Consider the following 20,946-nt stretch of genomic DNA (forward strand, 5'->3'; position numbering starts at 1 on the left):
TATGTCGTTGTTGCGAGAGTCGGTGTGTGCGGGACAGGGTGCATGCAGTCAGAAGAAATGGTAGAGGGGGTGGCAGTGGAAAATCGATGTTTCGTCTAGCCCCGTGCCCGGACTGGCAGGCTAGGAGGCAAAGTGTACTACCGTGCTACGGTAATGATGAGATAAGAAAGAAACCACGATTGACCTGTTCTTTGATATTTGTGCAGGGATGTCTGTCCCACCTCCACTACGGATATCCATCGGGCGCCAAAAGTGGAGGGGGCTGCTGGAAGGGCCGCTGAGAGCCGCTACCCGAGGGCCAATGTAGGGCACCTGGATGGTACCTGTGCCACTGTGGGCAGCGAGCTGACAGTGCCCGTCACTGCCAAGTTCCTTTCCCCGTCTCCCCGGCAGTGGCGTCTGGGCTGCCCTTTGAACAGGGCCCAACCAGAATGGTCCAGCCCCCTAATTCCTATTGTAAACACCCTAAACTCTACTCGCCTGCTACCGGAAACAGCAGCATATTGATCACAACGATCACTCACTGGGGCCCACGTGGGCATGGTGGGTGGTGGGTTCTAGAGTGTCCATCTGTGAAGGTTCGTCAGCCCTACTCTTCTCGTCATCCTTGCCTTTTCAACCAATTCCACTTCACCCTGCAGGTTGAGAAGTTCAACTTCTCCCATCTCATTGCCTCAAAGAAGAGGGAGGTTTTCATATGATCGTTCTATTGATGATGATGATGATCCTCCTGCTCCTCCACACTCTTCTCTTGAGCTTCGAGCAGCCTCCAGTGATCAGTCGGCTCTGGTGTACTGTGTACTGAATGAAGCACCCGCGCAGCCCTCGCACAAGCCTTTGCGCATGGCCATACTGCGACGAAATGATGACGATCTTCGACGCCATCACGGCACTACGCCCAGACGGCCAAAACGCTATTGTGTCGCACAGAGACCCAATTTTCTGTCTCTGGTCTTGGCTAGGTTTCTGTATGGGTCACCATGTCAAGAAGCTTTGGCCAACGCTCATCTGCGAGAGACGTCGTCGGCCCATGACCACCACGTTCTGCCAGCTTCGTCTCTGACAGGCTCAGGATATCTCAACACTGTCTCGCGGACCCCATTCAACCCTGGCTGTTGGCTGAGTCTCGGCTCCCTGGCGGATGTGTTGTTTCTTCTGTACAACAACAACAACAACATCAACAACAATAACCACAAGAAAACGCATGCGTCAGACTCTGGCCAGGGGTCTTGCCTCGTCGTGTTAATGTACTGCCAGTTGGAGGATGGCGGGCCACTCACGGACCGTCTCATTTCTGATCTGTCACTTCTCTTCTCTCGTCAAACATGATCTTCCGGGTCCAACGACCAAAGGCGTGGCATGTACGCCCGAGTTTTCGCCAGGGGTCTGTCTCCCTATCTAATCGATGAGACCCATGCATTCCTAGAAGCCGAGAAGTATTCTCCAATCATTCAACAACGTGCTTCTCACGCCTGCACATATTTCATTGTATAGCCATTGACGCTCTGCAGTACGTGGGCGTCGCATCAACCTTCGATCGGTCCTCAAATTTCGGTCAGACCTTACTACGTTCCTCACTGTCGCCAAGTTGTCACGAAAAACACCGGAACCCCTCCGACCTTCATTCTAGATGAACAGAACCCGTGGAAAGGCTCTCCCTACTCACAGTGATAGTGTCATTAGCATGTGACTCTGGGACACTCATGAGAGAATTGGGAAGATTGACTGTTCACCTTCAGTGCTGCCGTGGAAACCTGCTTACATGGCCATGGTCCCCACGCAAGGGGCTTTTGGACAACGGCGTAACGGGCTCCTGCAGGCCTCTTTTCTCCGAACGCGAGGATAGAGACAACTTGACTCTGTTTCTGCCTCCTTCTGGAAGCTGCGTAAGCCGAGCCGTTGGTCTGTGATTACTTGCAAGTTGCAGCCCTGCTTCTGGTATGGGCAAGATTGCCCAGCGCACTTGGCCCAATCCGAGTCGGCTGTCCTGCACACCATTCAATTATCCTCATACTGGTATTTCGAGGCCACCACGCAATCTCGCCCCCACACACAAGATGTCACAAACCGCGCGGGATGATAGACATGATTGCAAGTCGATTCTGTCATGCCACAGATGCAAGGCGTTATTTGAACTGGCAACTTCATTGGTGCCGCGCTCCTGCGGATGGAAGGATGACAGCATAAGTGTCCCATAAGCCTCGTAGAGAAACTCCCCCCCCCCCCCGCGGGTGATCAGTACACCTGGCACTACAAGAATCCCCAGCTTAGGAGCAAATTGTAACGCAGCTCTTGATGCCATTCTGAGCGGTGTCATATAGCACGTGGGGAATTGAGTTGACCACGACTTCTTCACGGCGCTTTTTGGCTCACTTGAAGACGCCCTACTATTCGATGGCTGACTTGGCAATAGAGACGTACAACACGCACAAGTCCATAAGTTTTGGGAGAGATACCAAGACCTTGACTTGAACCTCTCGGACCGAAACCCGAACCAGCAGCGCTCTTGATGCCGCTAAGAGAGAGACTTTTCCCCCAGCAACTTCCTCGTCCCATGGCCCGCCATTTTCCCAACGGTCCCTATCCTGTCCTGCCAGAAACATCGACACAGATCTCACGAAAGGACCATGTGTTGTGAGAATTGCCATCCACGAAACTCAAGCCTCTTCCCACACAAGAAAGCCACCTATCATACTAGATGGCTGGTGCATGGGGAAGCCTCACCGCCTCATGCTCAGCAGGCTTTATTTTCTCGGTGCCGAGAGGTCCCTGCATAGCGACAAGCTGTGAATAATTCGTGTTACTTGCTGTGTCACTTGTGGTACCTGCTGGGGCTGCTTGCCTAATAGGTGATGATGCAATGTCACCCGTGAAAGGCTTTTGTGAACAGATTTCCGAGAGAGCGGCAGGCCTGGCTGGCCGGCCTCTCGGGGAAGGACGGTTCTATGGGAATTTCCTCTCTGAGCCGTGCTCAGCTGTGGTGCATAAGCTACTCTGTAACTTGTTTTCTCTGTCTCTCTCTCTCTCGCGCGCGCGCGCTCAACAGAATATAGTATACCAGGACATTTACTGGCTAGAGGGCCCTTGCCACCTTTTCCGAGCCCACCCCCGCAGGACATCTGTGGCCTGTTCCTGCATGCCATCAGCTTATTCTAGTGATCATAAATCATAGGTTTAGGCTGCACCCTGTGCCCGCCCCTCTTGGCGTAGGGTGGACGTCGGTGTCTGACCGCCATGTATTCCTACCCAAACAAGAGAGGTTCAAAGACAAAACTATTTCCTTGTTCTGTCTCGCCACGGCCGACTTTTAGTCAGGGGTAAGTGTGGGGGGTAATTAAGAAAATGCAACTCTGCCACAAGTTGGTGTTGCCCATATTCCTTTTGCCATGTATTGTAAGCTGGATGTGTGAGCAAAGTTACAAAACCCAAAGGGATGACGGGAAAAGTCGCTGTGTATGGCTCTTTCATTGACCCCGTGCGCCTCTACTAAAGCCTAGGGGACACGTGCTGATGCTATTGGATCTCATGTTGGGGGAAGAAAAGAGTGACAGACAAGAAAGAAGAGAAAAGAAGGAAAGAAATTTTCGGGGCGAAGAAAGGAAACAAAAAAGGGGGGGGGGGGTGTTCGGACCGTGAGTGTCTCACTTCGCTAGGGTTTTGGTCCTCACATTACATGTTGTGTGGTACAGCTGTTTGCGTCGTCTGCGCATCATGTCAGAATACGACGCGAGGAATTTGGAAGGAGAGAGGCGATGATCGGCGTTCGTTCCTAGTCGCGTTGCCCTGCCATCGCTTTGAGCTCGATGCTGAAACAGATCACAGACTACTTTGAGACAGCACGCACAAAGCTCAATATCGAAGTGAAGAATCTGTCGCATCTGTGTGTATTTCGCCTTCAAACGGAGCTCTCAGTCAGGTAGACGGTGGGAATTTGTACTAGTTCGATATAAAGATCTCCTCTCTAGACGGGATTTCAGCCATACAGCCCCCCGACTTCATACGCGAGGCGCCTGCCGGGACTATACATGACAACCCTCAAGAAAGTCCGACTGGCACCCGTTCATCATCACAATACTTCAATTTGAATCCGCCCAAACGTTGATGTTCATGGCTAACATAGGGTCTCCAATATTATCAACCCGGCCTTTGGCAGTCTGAGAATGTGACGGAACCTGGTCCTTCTGATCTGTGTCAATGTCCATGCTCGTATTGACGCCCCAGGTATTGTCCAGAAAATCATCAATGTTGTCGAGAACAGCGCTCACGTCGTCTGTAGGCTCGATATTCTCCAGCCTCTCGCACAGACTTTGACCCATGGGGTAGCAGCGGTTCTTATCCGCTGGTGAACCAATCTGCTGGACAATGTTGCGGTCGGGAACCTCTGCCAACTCCGGAACATCCTTTCTTGTCTGCGAAGCCTCGATAAAGGCCTCCGCCATGGCAGCTGCCTCTTGACTGTCGCTTGTCTGTTGAGAATCAGAAGGCAGAAGTCTCAGTGATCTCCGTGGAGGCTGCTTCTTCCGTTTCGACATGACTGCAAAGTGCTTGGAGAACTTGTGGTCATGATCTGGAAAGTCATCGGCCTCAGTGATGTTGAGGTTGGACGGGGGCGGAGAGGCAGCTCTACTTGTCGGTTTGGTCACGCGAATAGAAGCTGTCTTCTTGCCCCTTGCATCAAAGTAGGAGACATCTTCCACGCAAATCTCGCTGTCCTCTTTCGAAGTAACCTCCTTGGGGCTGCTCTCGCCAGGCAATGGAGCAAATGTTACGCGGCGTTTTGCCTTTGGCGCTGTTGGTGCTTCGAAAAGCAAGCGAGAGCAGGAAGCCGGGCCCCGGAGGATGCTTGCTTTTGCTGACGTCCGCGTTTTGACTGGGGAAAGCTCCATAAAATCCGAGAATTTCTTTACAGACAATGAAAAGTCAGGGCTGGGGAGTTTGTCGCCTAACCACGGCGTCTGAGGTGCGGCGGAAATTGCAAGCACTTTCCCGGCGAGCACGCTCAACCTTGACGTACCCTCGTTAAGGGTCGACTCATTGTCCAGCGTGTCTGGCATGGGCATGTCTTCCTTGGCCTGAGCCCAGAAATTCGGGGGTTTTCGAGACTCCATATCGAGCGCATTTCCGTCAAAGGTGGCCAGATTATCCGGAGGAGCAGTCGTAGTCCCTAGGATAAGATTCCCATCCATTTGCCATGGACTTTGAAGCTGTTGCGGCTCGATGCTGGCCGAGGTCATATCGACAACGCGAGGAAGCGCTGCGCCCACACCATTCTCTGGGTACATTGCAACCTTCAAGATGTTGCTCGTCTCTTTTGACCAGGGACTTTGGCCCTTCATCGGGTCAAGACTGGCTGTCGTACCATCCAGGTTCATCAGCGAGCTGTCACCTGCTCCTTGTGGCTGTGACGTGGCTTGACTGGGATACTCGATTTGAGGAACGGAGGCGGGAGAACTTGGTGGATCGTCTGTCAAGTGCTCGGCCAACACAACGTTTTGTTGCTCTCGGCTTTCTGCAACTGGCTGTGCTGTTTCCTCATCGCATGATATGGCCATCGTGTCAGTGATTCGACCTTCGACCAGGTCGTGACGTGCTTGCTCTTCAACGATTTCTTCGACAGGAGGCTCTTGGTCCGTACACACGACGATAGTGTCTCCCACATTAGCTTCTGAAGGCTTTGTGTCCAGCATGGTAGCAGGATTTTCCAACACAGGGCCCACAGTAACATCTCCCATCTCGTCGGCATTGGTCTGTAAGGAAGCGCTCATATATGTTGACCACTCCGAAATAGACTCGACTTCTTGTGCCTGCTCCTGACTCATATTCTCGCGCCCCGCGGCAGATGTGATTGTCAAATCCTGTGTGTTGATGAATGTAGTCCAATCAGGATCCTTCGTATCGTCCGGGCCTTGCAAGACCACAACGACCTTATCATTAGTTGAGCGGTTTGAGAGCGGCTGTTCGGGGAGAGCGGACAGGTCTTGCGTGTTGATGTAGGTTGACCACTCTCTATTGGACGCCTCGTCGGCATCACTGCTTGTGGACAGCGTCCTTATGGATTTAGCAGATAAGTTCTGGGGATTGTCAGAGGTCGACCACTCCGAATCCGAGCCATCGGAGATCCTGCGCGGGTTGGAATGAGGAGCAGTGCCTTCGACAGGAGCGTTGGGCCAGACGCTACTAGCATGGGCATTCTTCCCACAAATCGATATCGGGGAAAGCTCCTGAGTGCACACAAAGGCCGGTTCTTCGACTTTAGACTTAATGCAACTCTCATCGGTTCCCACAGCTTCCTGTCGCATAGCCTCAGAGTCCTCGTTCTCTCGATCTTGCACTACTGGGTCTTTTTCACCAAGGACTGGTGGCATCCTTTCTGCTGCTGCTTCTTTTTCGATGGACATGTCGGCGACAGCCACTGCTCCAGCTTGGTCAACCATTTTGGAATTCTCCACCGTCTCGGATGTTGTGGCTTGTTGACTACACGTGTCGAGGAGCGGCTGGTTGTCCAGATGGGATGGAACAGAGTCGAGGTCTTCCTTGGCGTGATCGTTTCGACGATCTGTACTCGGCGGACACTTCGTCTGTGCTACAGTAGTTTGAACACGCAGTGGTCGTTGATTCAGGCCGGCCGCGCCCGTCTCGCTCACTCGTGGGTGCTGTTTGTCCGATTGCTGCACCGGACTTGTTGGCCTCGCATGGTGAAAGTGGAAGCTATCATCTTGCTGGCTCGAGACCGTGAGCTTCCTTGCTGCGTCCTTCGCAAGCCTCCTTGCCCGCTGCAGGCCTAGTCGTTGACCTGGTGATGAAGGTTGTGAGTTCTGGACATGCTCTGCTCGTGTCTTGCCTCCAGTGATATCCTTGTGGATGGAGCTGGACAGGACCCGACCGAACGGTTTCTGCTTGCTGCTTGGGGATCGGCAAGTTGACCCCCGGCCCCTCTCAGCAGAGTGCTGTGAAGTCTTTCGAGATGGCGTAGTAGATGGCATGGACAATTCGTCCTCGGACATGTCAGGATCAAGACAGTGGAGTCGCCACCTCGAGGATGGAGAACCTCGCGCTGGCCGTGAAAAGACCGGAGTTCCAGTGGTTCCATATGCTAGTCGAGGAGCGTCAAAGCTGGACACCTGGGTAACCCTAGGGGCGGCAAGCTCGTCAAGCTCGTTCTCACATGTCAATGGGCCTGGCGCAGATTGTGTCGTTAACCCGGAGTTTTGGTTGGTCAATATTCTCCTCGCCCTTGCTGTTGTTTGACTGGGTGACTCCTCAGGCGACCTTGTCGGGAGTTCAGGCCTGCACCTCTTATAAGATCGCTTCTGGAGCAAGTCCTTGTCCGCCATCCGCTTCCTCGTCTTAGAAGGCCCGTGCCCTCTTTCACGGCTGCTAGGTGCCCAGAACGGATCGCTGGGGAGGGGTACGCTCTTGACAGACTCCCTCCAACTCTTGATGCGACTGTAATCATCCTCATCTATGAATGAGCTCTTCCTCGCTGACGGCGGGTTGGTGGCCTCTGGACTAGGCAGCGGGTACAGACTCGTTCCCTGTGTGTCGGGTAGGTCATCGCTGCTGAGCTGGCCTGAGCCGCGAGTTCTCGCTGCCTCTACTCTTGTCTGTGAGCGGCCATTTCGACTTGCTCGACGGGGAGCAGCCTGACGCTGGGCGCGAGAAGATTTCCACGGGTTCTGCCATGACTTGGCGTCGAAGGGGCCTCGTAGTCTGGCAGATAGCAAGTACGGGACCTCGCCGTTCAGAAACTGGAGAGCCTTGGCCTCGATGCGTATACGGCGATGCTCAGAAGCCTCATAATAGTCGTCGTCGGAACCTGAAAGTACGGTGCCATCGTCGTGCTGAGCCTCGCAGTAAAGAGGCTCGTCGCCGAGCTGGTGGAGGTTGTGTGGTCGCATCTTGCTTGACCTCAGGCTGCGATCATGTGCTGTTGCGTGGGTCCCGGGGGGGCACCGCAACAGATGAAGTTGTTGACGGTACCCAGATGGCCTGAGATCGGGCGACTGCTGTGAATGAAGGCTTTGTTTAGTGTGATTAGGGGTTGGTGGACGTTTGGAAGGAGAAGCTCGAAATGAAAGAAGCTGTATCCACTTAAAACGCGGTTGGCACAGAGACGCGCTTACCACTTTACGCCAAATTGACGCGAGGGAGCAGCAGGGATGTCCCCGCTCTCTGCGCAGAGTGCCTTTCCCCGCCTCGCAACCTTTTCCTTTCTGTCAGGTCACTTCATCCGGGGAGGCTTTACTTGGCCTCATCCATGCAAAGATCTGATTGATGATTAGCAACAGGGAAAGCCAATTTTACTTGCTCTTTCACAGTAGCCACGCCTTTATTGATTCATAATTGTACACCTCGATACTATGCTTACATAGTACAATGATGGCAGTACATCGTACACTGTATACTGTACAGTGTTTTGTACAGTAGGGTTTGAAGGAAAGCTCTAGCGTCTGTGTGAAGTTGTTTCCCTGCCAACCATTTCCTTCCCAGAGAACCATGATCCAATCACAGGCTATAGCAAGGGTTCGACTTGCCGCCATGTTGTGTTATGCCACCCAACCTGCTTGTCTGACCGCAGTACAGTACAGCCACTCACCCAGGCTGAGGTGCCCAACCCCCCCCGGTCCCCTCGTCCAACGATTCCCTGCTGCAAAACCTCGAAAGCCAGCACTTCGTCTCAAAGTATGAGGAGTCGAGACTTCTTTTTGACTTCAAAGGCCTAGACCACTTACACTCGATTGTTTCGTTCTATCTATTCGTTTAGTCATTTTTCCTCCTTCGCTTCTCGGCATTTGAAGAGGATCACCCTCTGTATCTTTCTCGTCTCGACTTGACAGCTGCAAGACGACGCCGACTTTTCACCTCAATCCTGTCGATTTACCTCGTTTCATCGCTGGGATCGCGCAAGGCGAGCCCACAAATATCCTATCACCCCAGCCCTGCCCTGCCCAGCCCTGTCTCAACCAGCCCACCTCAAATCTGCAGGGAGCTGGACGGATCGCACCGACCTTGTACTGTATTTGTACATATTGAGTGTCCGGCATTGGCGCGCTCCATCTCCCTGTCCAGTCCACTCCGTACTGCAGAGACCGGCCATCGCATTGCATCATTTTGCGACTTGCGCCTCAGAGGGCGCCCTCTCCCTCCGACTTGCGCATTGTCAACAGCACTTTAACATCATCGACAGCAGCCTCAACTTTCATGGATACGAGCTGAATCACCGTGCTGCGTCAGCCGCGTCAACTGCGTCCTGGCCATGTCTCACGCCTGGCTCGACGACCTCTCTGAGGACTGGCCTTCGCAGCCAGCATCACCAGAGAGATCCAAAACTTCGACGAGAAACGGCACAGCGACATCCAGCTTCAGGTCTCCTGGGACTAAGATTCCTCAACCGCTCAGCAGCCAGGCCGCCGAGAGAAAGTTCGCCCACACGTCCGCACAGAACAGTAGTGTGGTTCTCAACGAGCGAACCCCCAGCGACATCAACATCCCCGTCTCCTCCGTCAACAGGAACACGCCCTCGAAACTCTCTCGTGAGATCAGGCAGCCTTCCTGGCGCGGCCACCGCGCAACCAAGTCCGATTTCGAATCGCCCGCCGGCTCCGTCGTACACAACACCGTGCAGCACAGGTCCAGCAGCTCATCGCCGGGCAAGGACAAAGGCAATACACCAGAATGGAGGCGCAGACTAATTCATGGCGATTTCGCCTATGGCGAGCAGCGGGACCTGTTTACATCTGCAGCCAACGGCCTGGAGGGAATGTTCAAGCCACCCGTGCCGAGCGCACCAAGCCGAGCTTCTTTTGCGCAGCCAGCAGCTGGCGCCGACGAAGACGATGACGACGGCCGGCCGCCTCGAAGTGGAATAACCATTCCTTCCAGCCCGCCTGCGCCCGCCCAAAAGTATACCGGTGACGAGAGCTACAGCGATCAATCCACCGATGAGGAACTACCCGTGCAAGAGCAGCCTAGTCAGCCCCGAAGTCAACAAATTAGATACAGGTTAAACGACGAAGCCTCGGTGGACTTTAGCCAGAACAGTGTCATGTCCAGCCCCCCGCGATATTCCCCCGGCCGATCAAGCCAGCTGTCGCCCTTCTCCAGGCCCCTGCAGGTGCCGGACAATGGGTCACGGAGGGTTAGCAATCAGAGTGCAGCCCAGCACGAGGACTTCAGCCCTATCCTGATCGCCAAAAAAAGCAGTGACGACGGGAAAATTGACTTTGAACCGGTGGGCTTCTCTCCATCAGAACTACAGCAGCGTCTGGAGAAATTACGAGTCAGGCCTTCGGTCAGCGATTCAGAAGAGGACAGCTCGCAGGTTGTGAGAAGATCCCGCAACTCAGATGCCGCAGAGGACTCCAAAGAGCTCAACAGCTTCGTCAATGCTCGTGGAGGAGGTCCCTCTGACGAGTACTCTTTCCTGCATCACCCAGTCCCGTCAGGGTTTCGAAACGTATCAGACATGTTTCCAGAATCCTCTCTGCAGGCGAGCACGCCGAAACAATTTCCGAGCATACGCATACATGAGCCAGACAGCTTTCATTTGCAGGCTCAGACCCCATCTGTTCCCGCGGCTCCGTTTCCGAGCCCGGAGAAGAAGGCGCTTCAGGCTGCCGTCGCGAGTAGCAGTCCGCTGAAATTATTTGGGCCGTACGATACGTTTACCAATAAGACGTTTCAGGCACGAATCGAACAAATTGAGAAACGAAACGCTTCGCCTGGCTCGGAGCATGATAACCTGGACGACGAGCGAAAAGTATCGGTGGATATGTTGAGGCACATGGTCCAGCCAGCCTCTCGTCCATCTACGGCGACGTCTAGGGCAGCCCTGCGAGCCAAAGAGCCTCTTAAACAACCTACTCGGTCCTTCAGTCAATTTGGTGCGGGAGAGTTGGATGGTTATGCGTTCAAGGAGGATTTCACCCGGCTCTCGAACGACTCGGGAGACGGATCAATTGTACACCATTCAGTCTCGTTCGAACCTCCGACCAACTTCTCACCGCCGCCCGCCAATAATATTGTGATTGGCAAGCGCCGTCAGAAGTCAGAGTCTACGCCTTCGACACAGGGCACGACTACCTCGCGGGAGTTCGGTGGACGGCCAATGCAAACACTCCCCACACCTAGCCCAGGAGATCTGGCTGCGGAAATCAAGAGACACCGGACTTCGCCCACGAAGAACCCAACACCGAAACGCAGAAGAACCCTTCACCAGTCCGACATAGCGTTTGGCGTTGAAAACGACCTGTTGTTGGAGCCACCGTATGACACCATGCCCACGCAGCTTCTGGTTGGCAAGCGACGCAAGGATGCAGGCGCCGGCGACAAGCAACGAAAAGCCAATGGCAATCTTCTAGCATCTCGACAGCTACCACGTCCACGGACGCCAACTCCGAGTCAGCCATCATCTCTCCGACGAGAAGTCCACCGCAGCCCGGATAGCTTCCTAGAGCAAGAAATCGCCAAATTGCCGCGCAAACCTCAGACCCAAGTGGCGTCTACTGACGAGAGGAAGCCTTCCATTAGAACCGAAGACTATCTCAATGCAGCACATCGAATCATGGCAGCCCTCAGGCGCAAAACCGGTCTACCGAGTGGTTCCGCAAGCTTGGAAGAATCTGAAGAGGAATTTCACAGGAACTTTAGCAACTACACTGTCGATAATGCTTCGATTCAAGATTCGACCCGAGAGAAATTGTCGCGGCCGCCTAGTCGAGAGGGACAGCCAATTCCAAGGGCAGCTAAGAGACAAGAAGACCCCATCTTGGTGAATCATCTCAAGCAATATGAGGAGCATAGCGATATGGACGATATTATCGCCGCCTCCTTGCGCTCGCTCGGTGTTTCCAAGGAGGACATCAAGGCCGTCAAGGCCTTGGAGGAGGAATCTCGTGGCTCCAGGTCCGAGAATTCAGACCTCGGAATGCTGGAAGACAGCGTGGTCGTCAGCCACCCGCCATTCCTCCCGTTCTCGAGGAACACCAACCGATATGAGAACTCGACAGCCGCAGAACAAGTGGAACGCTTCCGCGGCCGGTTTCCCTCCAACACGTCTGGATCGGAGTCTGGATACTCGACAGTCCGGACGGGCTCGTCGCGGAACTCGGATACCAGAAGGACGATTGCTCCCGAGAGTGTGTCCCATCTTATCCCTGACCAGGTCGGCAGCATGGTCCTTGATAAGGAGCGCAATGTATGGGTCAAGGCCAGAGTTCCACAGGCAACACGCCACAGGCGCAGCAGCACATTGTTGTCGGAAAACAGTGACGACGACCCATTTGCCGACATTCCTGACCTGACTGTGGATGTATCCAAAGAGCTGCAAAATTTGAGGGACAGAATGGCGCAGGGCGCAGCAAACGCGCGAGCCACCGAAGCTGAAATGGCCGCCAAAGGTCAAGGCAGGCTCGATCAGAGTGGCATTTTGAAGCCGATACTGGTGAGAGATTCTGGAGATAGACTGGGCAAGAACAGCACGTCAAGAACGCCCAGCAGGCTGATTGACCAGTTCGTTGAGACTGATGACGAGGACGTGGAGAAAGAAATCACCATACACAACGATCGTCTTGATGAGGCCTCGCCAAAGCGGCGACCACAGGTCAATTTCTCGTCACCCGTGTCCATCGTCATACAGGATGCACACGCCAGCGGCGGGATGTCTGACGACCAGGACGCCAGCGTTGTTGAACCCATCATGTTGAATTTGTCCCAACCTAAGGCGCGAAATGGTGGGCGGAACGTCTCGTTCCAGTCGATCAATAACAGCAGCAACAGCAATGAGAACATTGCACGGCCACGAAGCTCCTCCAGCGCACCATCGCGACACATGCCGGTCCAAGGAGAGAATTTTGTGCCCCAACCGGTCTCTGTTATTGAAGAACAGGATGAAGATAGCCAGGGCGGAAAGGCTGGCGGCAGCAGGGAGCTCAGCATTGTCCTTGAACAAAGTCTTGCGGACCCGAAGTTGCCAAACCCTAAGCCTCGTCAGACCAGTCTGAGCATCTTGGTGACAACTCCAGCTCGGCCACAAGCACAGCCTCGACCAGAGAACGCAGAGATCATCGGCCATTATGTCGGGGATCTTTCGCTGACTCCTTTACCCGACTTCACAGCCCATCAAGACCAATCGTATGCCTTGGAAGTAAGCTACGTACTTGGTGACCACAACCTCGTCACCGGTGATGGGTCGAAACAGCACATGTCTCAAGCCGTTCGCCATCTGGTTGATAAGATTGCAGAGGTCGAAGCCTTCGAGCCTTTCTGGGAAGACATGAAGGAGATCGAACTCCGAGACAAGAACCTAGACAGCCTGCACATGCTCGATCGGTTCTGTGGGCGACTTGTGAGAGTGGATGCTTCTCAGAATTCGATCCGGGCTCTGGATGGCATCCCGTCAAGTGTCCGTGAGCTGAAGGTCTCTCACAACATGCTGAGCGACCTGTCTGCGTGGGACCGTCTCGCAAACCTGCAATACGTCGACATTTCAGGCAACAAAATCAGAAGCCTCTCTTCCTTCCGAAATCTGGTGCACCTGCGGGATCTAATTGCAGACAATACTGGCTTGGCCAACTTGGACGGCATCAAGTACCACGAGGCCCTGCTGACCATCCGAGCCAGAGGCAACGACATTGAAGAAGTTGACTTTGACGGCACATGCTTACAGAGACTCGCGAGTCTTGACCTCGAGGGCAACAAGATTCGGCAAGTTGAGAACTTGCACGAGCTCTCGTCACTGTCCTATCTCAACTTGAGGGGCAACCAGATGGTCGAATTTGCTCCCAAGGAGAACACGCCTCTGAAGCATCTCGTGATCAGTGACAACAAGCTGCGCAGCCTCGACGTGACTGCGATGGCAAGCCTTCATACGGTCTATGCGGATCGCAACAAGCTGACAACCGTGCATGGTCTACGCCACACACGGCATTTGGACACCCTGTCACTTCGAGAGCAGGGCGGATCCAGACCATTTGACATGGCCACGCTCGCTCGGGCGTATGAAGTGCGGAAACTGTTCCTCTCTGGTAATCGCCTCGGACTGTTCAGTCCACCTCGCAATTTCTTGAACCTTCAGCTTCTGGATCTGGCGAACTGCGGCCTCCAGCGACTACCCGATGATCTGGGCCAAATGATGCCCAACCTGCGGGTATTGAACCTCAACTTCAATGGCTTCTCGGACATCAGCGGCATCCTGGGGATCCCGAGGTTGAAGCGTCTCTTCCTCGCAGGGAATCGATTTGCAGACCTGAAATCCCTCCTCAAGATACTTGCCGAGTTCCCCTCGCTGGCGGAGGTCGATCTTCGGGACACCTTCCTCACACAGGGCTTCTACCCAACGGTGCAAATGGTAATTCACAGGAATGGGAATACCTGTCAGCCAGCCATCGATCCGTTCAGACTGCCCGACGCAGATGCGGGGCGTGATGCCAAATTCTGTTGCCTTCTTGATATGGACACGAGGATTCAACGCCGCACCTATGAGCGGAAGATGGTCAAGGCTTGTGCACAACTCCAAAAATTGGACGGTCTGTCGGTAGACAAGAGGGTCAGGCATGTCAAGGACATCGTATGGAGGACGATGGTTGAGAGGGGCCTGCTGTTGAGGCCGGATGGTTCACCATTTGACCTGTCGATGTTCGCATTGGACGAAGGACCGTCGTCATCATACATTGCTGACGTGGACTCGGAGAAAAGCAGCAACACCCTTAAGGGGAGGCGAGAAGGGTGACCTCACGAGAGTTCCCGCTGGAAAGCCGAAGACAGCTTCGCATGAGAAGTCGGCAACGAGAGGCGAGTGTGTACGAGAATCTATTACGTTACGGGCGTTTTGGGCATTGGAAAACAGGCGCAAAAGGAGAAACATCATGTCAGCAAGGACCTTTTATCTTTTCTTTCTTTCTTTCTGCATTAGTGTTTTCAACGGCAACGATAGGTCTACTTGGTTTTAATCTGTATAATAGCTGGACCCCTGCGCAGAGACGGGGAGGGCGGAACGGAATCAAGATACCAGGTGTGGAAAGGGTTGATGATAATGAAGATGGAGCGACTTATCAGAGTCGTAGTTTTTCTATCGACAGCGTTTCCATCCAGCCTTACATTGTAAGCATGTTTCAACATAATCTACCCAGCGCAAAGCTGATCGATACGAGGTCTCTTGTCTTGCTGCATCTTTTGCTACCCACCTAGGAACGCGCGCAATACATGAGGACTATCCACATCCCAGCCTTTCTATTTTCTGAATCTGTTGTCTGAGAGCGCTTCACAACACGAGGATGCACAATGATGACTCGAACACAAGCAGGGTACTCCGACTCCGTCCGGGCTTCGCCGCAGCTTAACTTTAGCACTTTTGTAACTAAGCCACAAAAGATACATACATACGAAAGCAACGTGCCAACAATAACAACGACGACGCGCTCCGGGCGCGCGGGAAAAGCGGAGGAGGGAAAGAAAAGAAAAAGGGAAAGCTAAACAAGCCAACAACAACAAAGAACGCCTTCGGGAGCCTGGTTCAAAACATTGAAAGGTACGCGATGTATCCCCATCGCACACCCTTTGCGTGACCACATGAACCAACACCCCGCCCTTTTCCCCCGGTGTGTATCATCTGTGCAGCTGGTCTGGCTGGCCTGTATGCCGCCACTTCCCTCCAATGGTGGAGGAGGAGGAGCAAGAGGGAGGAGGAGGCCTGCCAGACAGGGAGTAGAGCAAATACGAAAGCACGCTCCTCCGCCCCGGCGAGAAGACCACTCGCCTTTCTTGGTTGTGTTCAAGGATGTTGATCCGGCGGACGGGGAGCGGCTGCGTGTCTCAGACCTTTTTTATTTATTTAACCTATTTCCTTCTTCGATCTTCGTGAGCGTGGGGGTAGGTGTTGTTGGAGAAGAAAGAAGCAGGAAGAGGAGGAAGAGAGGAGAAGAGGGGGGCAAACTTGTCGTGTTCTTTTTTTCTTTTGGTGAAAAAGGAGACCTTTCGGGTATCATGCAGACACTCAAGCACACCAACACACCCACACGACAAGTGCCGATAACGACACTCGGCTGTAGATCATCAAGCCTCGAAGGAGCTGCAGATCTGCTACATACACAAGATAGACGAAGGGAGATAGACCCATAGAGGGACACAGAGAGAGAGAGAAGCCCACCGGATCGTGTTTTCCCGACAGTGCCGGGCGTGGGCGCAGCCACGAGGACCCTGAGCATTCGTATCGCCCTGCTACTGCAGCTGCAGCAACTTTTGACGCGCACGAAAGATCGTCGTGTGGGCGTGATCGTCTTGGTGGTGTAGGGGACGCGACGAGCCGTGTGTGTGTATGTGTGTGTGTGTGTGTGTGCGCGCGCGTGTGTGTGTTACCAGCCACATACCACTAAAGCACCACCACTATCATCAATGCCATCATCATCATCGCCGCCGCCTTTGCCGCCACAACGACCCAGAGAGAGGACGAGACAAGTGTGAGATATCTTACAAATCAACTGATAAGTAGCTCGTGCGAGGCAAGATCACAGAATGTAGTCAAAAGTCGAAAAGGAAAGGCAACTTCAGTACTGCTGATGATGCTGCTGCTGACCAGTCAACGGGTGGTCAGGGAAACAAGTATCAATACTACCGCCACTCGAGGTACGTATTCGTCATGAACAAAACACACACACACACACTCACACACACACTCACACTCACACCCGAGAGAAATAGACAGAGACAAGAGTAGAGAGAGGGCCGCGTAAGGCGCCTTTCGGTAGTGCTCGAGAGCTGGTGGTGTGTGGCAAGTGGGCGTGGGTGGGCCCCCTTTTCCCCTACTCTTCCTACTCTCTTCCCTGACTTGAAAAGTGGCAGCCTATTACAAACTATGTAAATGGGCAAAAAGGAAAGAGAGAAGGAAACAAGGTAGAAAATCAAAGGAATAATAATGATGGTGTCTATGCACAACAGGAAGAAGCACAAAAAAACCACCGATGGGGGGTGGGGGGGGGGGGGGCAGGCAAAGATGATCGCCTGAGTATGCGAACGCCTGGTGCATATCCGTTATGCAGACATGCACATCACACATCCACATTCTCTCCCCCCTTCCCCGCCTTGTCGGAGAAGAAGGGGGGGGGGACCAGTGGAAGGGTGGAGGAAGGAGGCGCCTGGCTGGCGATCTTTGCTTGTGACCCTGCCTGACAAGACAAGCCCGGATGACGTCGTGCGCGGAGACGTGTGTGATGGAGCAGAAAGGCAGGAGCAGTGGACTTTCTCAAAATTTGTTTTTAGTCCTTCCTGGTCGCTGAGTTTAGTCTATGGTCACGAGAATGTGTGATCTCGGGCAAGAGGGGCTGAAGGGGAAAAGAAGAGCAAAAACTCCAAATAGAAGGACAAATAGAAGGACAAGGAGAGAAACAAAGAATTGGAGGCAAGGAGCATTCTCTAAAGTCCAGTCCCTCTCTTTCTTTACTTATTCTCAAGTCTCACCGAAGAGAAACAAGTTCGTGTGAAAAGGCTACTACGAGTAGGAGAGACAAAACACGGCGTCAAAAAGAGAGTGGTGCTAAAGTGTTCAAAGAGAGTGGTGCTAAAGTGTTCACAGAGAGTGGAAGGGAAAAAGAGACATGTCATTCACAGGTGAGTAATTATTGTAAAATAGTAAAACATCCTTAGGAGGGGAGTGCGCCGATGAAAGCCCGCGTGCGCCACATGCGCCCCGCTGCTGAACAATCGTGGAAACCTTAAACCAAGGAAAGAAAAGAGCCACCCCCCCCCCTCTCCTTCCAACAAAAGGGCAAGTCGCGCGACGTTCTCGTGGCGTTCTCAAGACATCAGGATCAAGGGATGAGAGGGTAATGGTCGGAACTGTTTCGTTGCAACACACTCTTAGCTCTCCTCCTCCCCTTCCATGTCCGCCCACCATCTCCAAAATCTTGGATGGTGACGACGGTGCGTGGTCACAGTCGCAAGACAAGGGTCGTGGCTGCAGGACAAGAAAATCATCTGCTGTGCCGCACTTCCATCTTTTTTTTGTTTTGCTTTGTGGGGGGGGGGGGGTCTCGAGGATGGAGAGTATTGCAATATACGGTATGTAAATGATTACATACCGTGACCTGTCTAATCTTCGTTTTGCCCAGTTCTGGTCCCAAGAAAACACCTCCATGGAGACTGTCAGCAGTTTTGTTAAAAATCGGGTGTGACCACAGCTAGGATGCGTGTCTGAGGAGGGTCGACACCCACCATCGCCACCATAGGTTGTGTAGTATCGAGACCCTCTTTTACCTTGTTTTTTTTCGAAAGCAGTGTCTGTACTGCAGTATGTACTATAGTACTATATTAGTCACCCGCCCCCCCCCCCCTCTCCAGTCCTTGCTGGCATGCACTGCACAAGAACGAAGAAGAAAAACGCTGGCGGCTTTTCCTTTCCCCTCTCTCTTGCGTTTAACTCCTTTACTTGTTCTTCTTTTTTCTGCCGTGCCATCCTTATCTAAGACATACATGCCGTGCAGTAATGTACAGTACATTCGCACACACATCTCCGCAAGCTACGCGCTCAGAAAATAGGTTGGAGGCCCACCCACCCACCCACACAAGAGAGAGAGAGAGAGAGAGAGAGAGAGAGAAACAGTGGCTTGCAAGCTATGGTTTCCTGGCGCAGCAGCCAACCAACCTTCTGGCGTTGTCTCTCCTCCTAGCACCAGATTCGATCGCGAGGCTGCGAGGCTGTCTAGTAGGCCGGGCGCCCGCGCCCTTGTCCTCACGAACCCATCTCTCTCCCTCTCTGTGCGGGATTTGGACCATAGATGGTTCTCTCTCTTTCTCTCTCGCCCGCTCTCTCGTTCTCTTACGTTCCTCCTTGCGGAAAAGGATTGTCGATAGGTCAGTGACTTTCAAAGTGCTGACGAAGGATGGAGGCTTTTTATCCCTTCTTTTTTATCTCTTCCTCTTTAGCAGTTGTCACCTCCAAGTAAAAAGTTGGGAACCGTCTACACTCTGGGTTGCGCCCGTGACAAACATGACATGCATATGATCGATAGCCCAAAAAGGAAAGAAAGAAGAAGGAGAAAAAAAAACAGGGGGGGGAAGTGATCTGCTTGTGATCCCTCTCCTACATACAACAAGTGCAGCAGTGATGAGAAACAGGGAGAGTGAAGGGAGGAGGGGGTGGAGTGGTTGGTTGAGGTCCAGACCTAAACAGCCATACAAGTAAGTGCTGACGGAATGGCACGACACTGGCTCACTGGCTGGTTCCATCTGGTAGCAAAAGTCGAAAGCGCCACACCCAGCGCAATGAACAGGTGGTGAGTGAGAAAAGTTTCTACAGCGCCTCTAGCAGCCCTTGGCGTGGAACGAGGGAGGTGCTTGGTGGTTGGTTCGTTCAGGCCCTCAGGGTAGGCGGATGGCGCCGAAATAAGCGGAAGTTTATCATCACTTGTGTTGTTGTACATATCTCTGTAACATTCATCCAAATTTTTTTTTTTTTTTCTCACAGGAGAAACTTATACTATGGTACGCGCCAGAGGGAGCAAGGACGGTGAATCATGATGCTCGTCGACCCATCGTGGCGTGTGCTCCTTTTGGCACAAGCACTACACCAAATTACTGGTGTGAGTGGGCCATGTAAAAGCAATCATGATCCTCGCCCATGGTTATTATTGTTTTCATTTACTTTATGACATATCACGTCCGTGGTGCGGAGGAGGAAAAAGAGGGGAAAAAAATAGAGCAATCATAATGATGACCGAACTCCATCCATTCTGCCGCGGGCCTATTTCCCATTCCACTCCTCCTGGCCCTGCCCCCCCTTCAGGGCCTTTGGGGTTATGCAAGTTTTTACAATCCGGGTATGGCCCCGTCCCGGAGAGTGAGAGAAAGAGAAAAGGAAAAGAAAAAAAAGGTGGGAGGGAGGGGGAGGGCATGGAGGGGTTGTCTTTTGGGGTCTTGGATTAGGTCAAGGAGGATGCGAAATGTATTACTTGTACCAGATTTCTGCGTGAAGATCAAAGCGAGGACGTCGGCCTGGCACCAGAACGAAGCTGATAACCCCCATCGCATTGTACACGCGAAGGGGTTGCCTGTTTGCCGAAGCTTGATAGAGAAGATCAGGAAATAAGAAAACACCACAAAAAGTAGGATGATGGACAGAACCTCGTCGGACTTTTTCCCTCTACTCCGGCCCCTTCCCCCCAGGTTCTGCACACTTGGTGGAGTCCGGGGCCCCAGATACAGCGTCTCCACTATTCATGTGACGCTGCTGCAGTAGGAAATAAAGATCACGGAGCAAACAAAACAAGGGGTTTGTCTCTCAGGGTCGCTGGTGCAGTCTGTCTGTCCCTGGGCATCTGATCACCGCCGTCCGTGATCCTCAACAGGTCCGCCTTCCCGTGTATAACGTCGGAGCCCGATATGCCAGCTCGTGCGTCCTGTGTACCATGTACCATGTACTATCATCATATATCTCTTCTTTCTCTGCCTCCCCCACACACATCTTGCTGCTTGGCGTAAGCTGACCGACCATGCACGGCAAGGCGGTGACAGCGGCGATACAAGGCAAGGCCCTGTGTGCATGTAGCACACCAGAGGCGCCGAAGAGAAGGGTCGACAGCCCGGCCCCGTCGCGACTTCCTCAAGGCGACGAGAGCCGGGAGGAAGGTGCACACGTTAGTATGATGACAAGTATACCACCCATCTTTCTTTTTTCGTGCTTTTCTTTTCTTTTCTTTTCTTGCCTCCTCCTCGCTCTCGCCCTTTCAGAACGTGCGAGCGAGGCTACCGCTGACGCTCCTCTGCCCACAGGTTCGTGATGACCTGCGGGCCCCCGGAATCCTTCGACACCGAGGGTCTGGACGGTGGCTTGCCGCCTCAGTAAGCCCTAAGCCCAGCTGTCATGAGCGGGAACAAACGGGCAGGGGCAGAGAAGAGTAAAGAGAGAGAGAGAGAGAGAGATAGAGACAGGATCGCTATATCAGAAGCCTTCATGAA

At 53.2% G+C, this 20,946-nt stretch overlaps 3 protein-coding genes across 3 annotated transcripts; 1 reads left to right on the forward strand and 2 right to left on the reverse strand.

Annotated features, from left to right (window-relative positions):
- Positions 1-4,076: 4,076 nt before the first annotated feature.
- On the reverse strand, positions 4,077-7,898 carry M406DRAFT_329896 (uncharacterized protein; the record flags this gene model as incomplete). The annotated part of the gene is made up of 2 exons (XM_040920465.1): positions 4,077-4,870; positions 5,015-7,898. The coding sequence occupies 2 exons, from the start codon at positions 7,896-7,898 to the stop codon at positions 4,077-4,079; spliced, it is 3,678 nt and encodes a 1,225-aa protein (XP_040777014.1).
- A 1,358-nt stretch (positions 7,899-9,256) lies between these two features.
- Positions 9,257-14,728, forward strand: M406DRAFT_256989 (uncharacterized protein; the record flags this gene model as incomplete). The annotated part of the gene is made up of 2 exons (XM_040917143.1): positions 9,257-10,802; positions 10,839-14,728. The coding sequence occupies 2 exons, from the start codon at positions 9,257-9,259 to the stop codon at positions 14,726-14,728; spliced, it is 5,436 nt and encodes a 1,811-aa protein (XP_040777015.1).
- Positions 14,729-14,930: 202 nt separating this feature from the next.
- M406DRAFT_54731 (uncharacterized protein) lies at positions 14,931-15,135 on the reverse strand. The gene has a single exon (XM_040924543.1). The coding sequence runs from the start codon at positions 15,115-15,117 to the stop codon at positions 14,935-14,937; it is 183 nt and encodes a 60-aa protein (XP_040777016.1). The 5' UTR covers positions 15,118-15,135; the 3' UTR covers positions 14,931-14,934.
- Positions 15,136-20,946: the final 5,811 nt, after the last annotated feature.

Source organism: Cryphonectria parasitica, assembly GCF_011745365.1.
Source record: "Cryphonectria parasitica EP155 unplaced genomic scaffold M406scaffold_4, whole genome shotgun sequence".
NCBI classification, from domain to species: Eukaryota; Fungi; Ascomycota; class Sordariomycetes; order Diaporthales; family Cryphonectriaceae; genus Cryphonectria; species Cryphonectria parasitica.

Bases quoted from the DNA above. Each gene is read 5' to 3' on its own strand.
- M406DRAFT_54731 (XM_040924543.1), bottom strand. From the start codon at position 15,117: ATGTTGAAACATGCTTACAATGTAAGGCTGGATGGAAACGCTGTCGAT.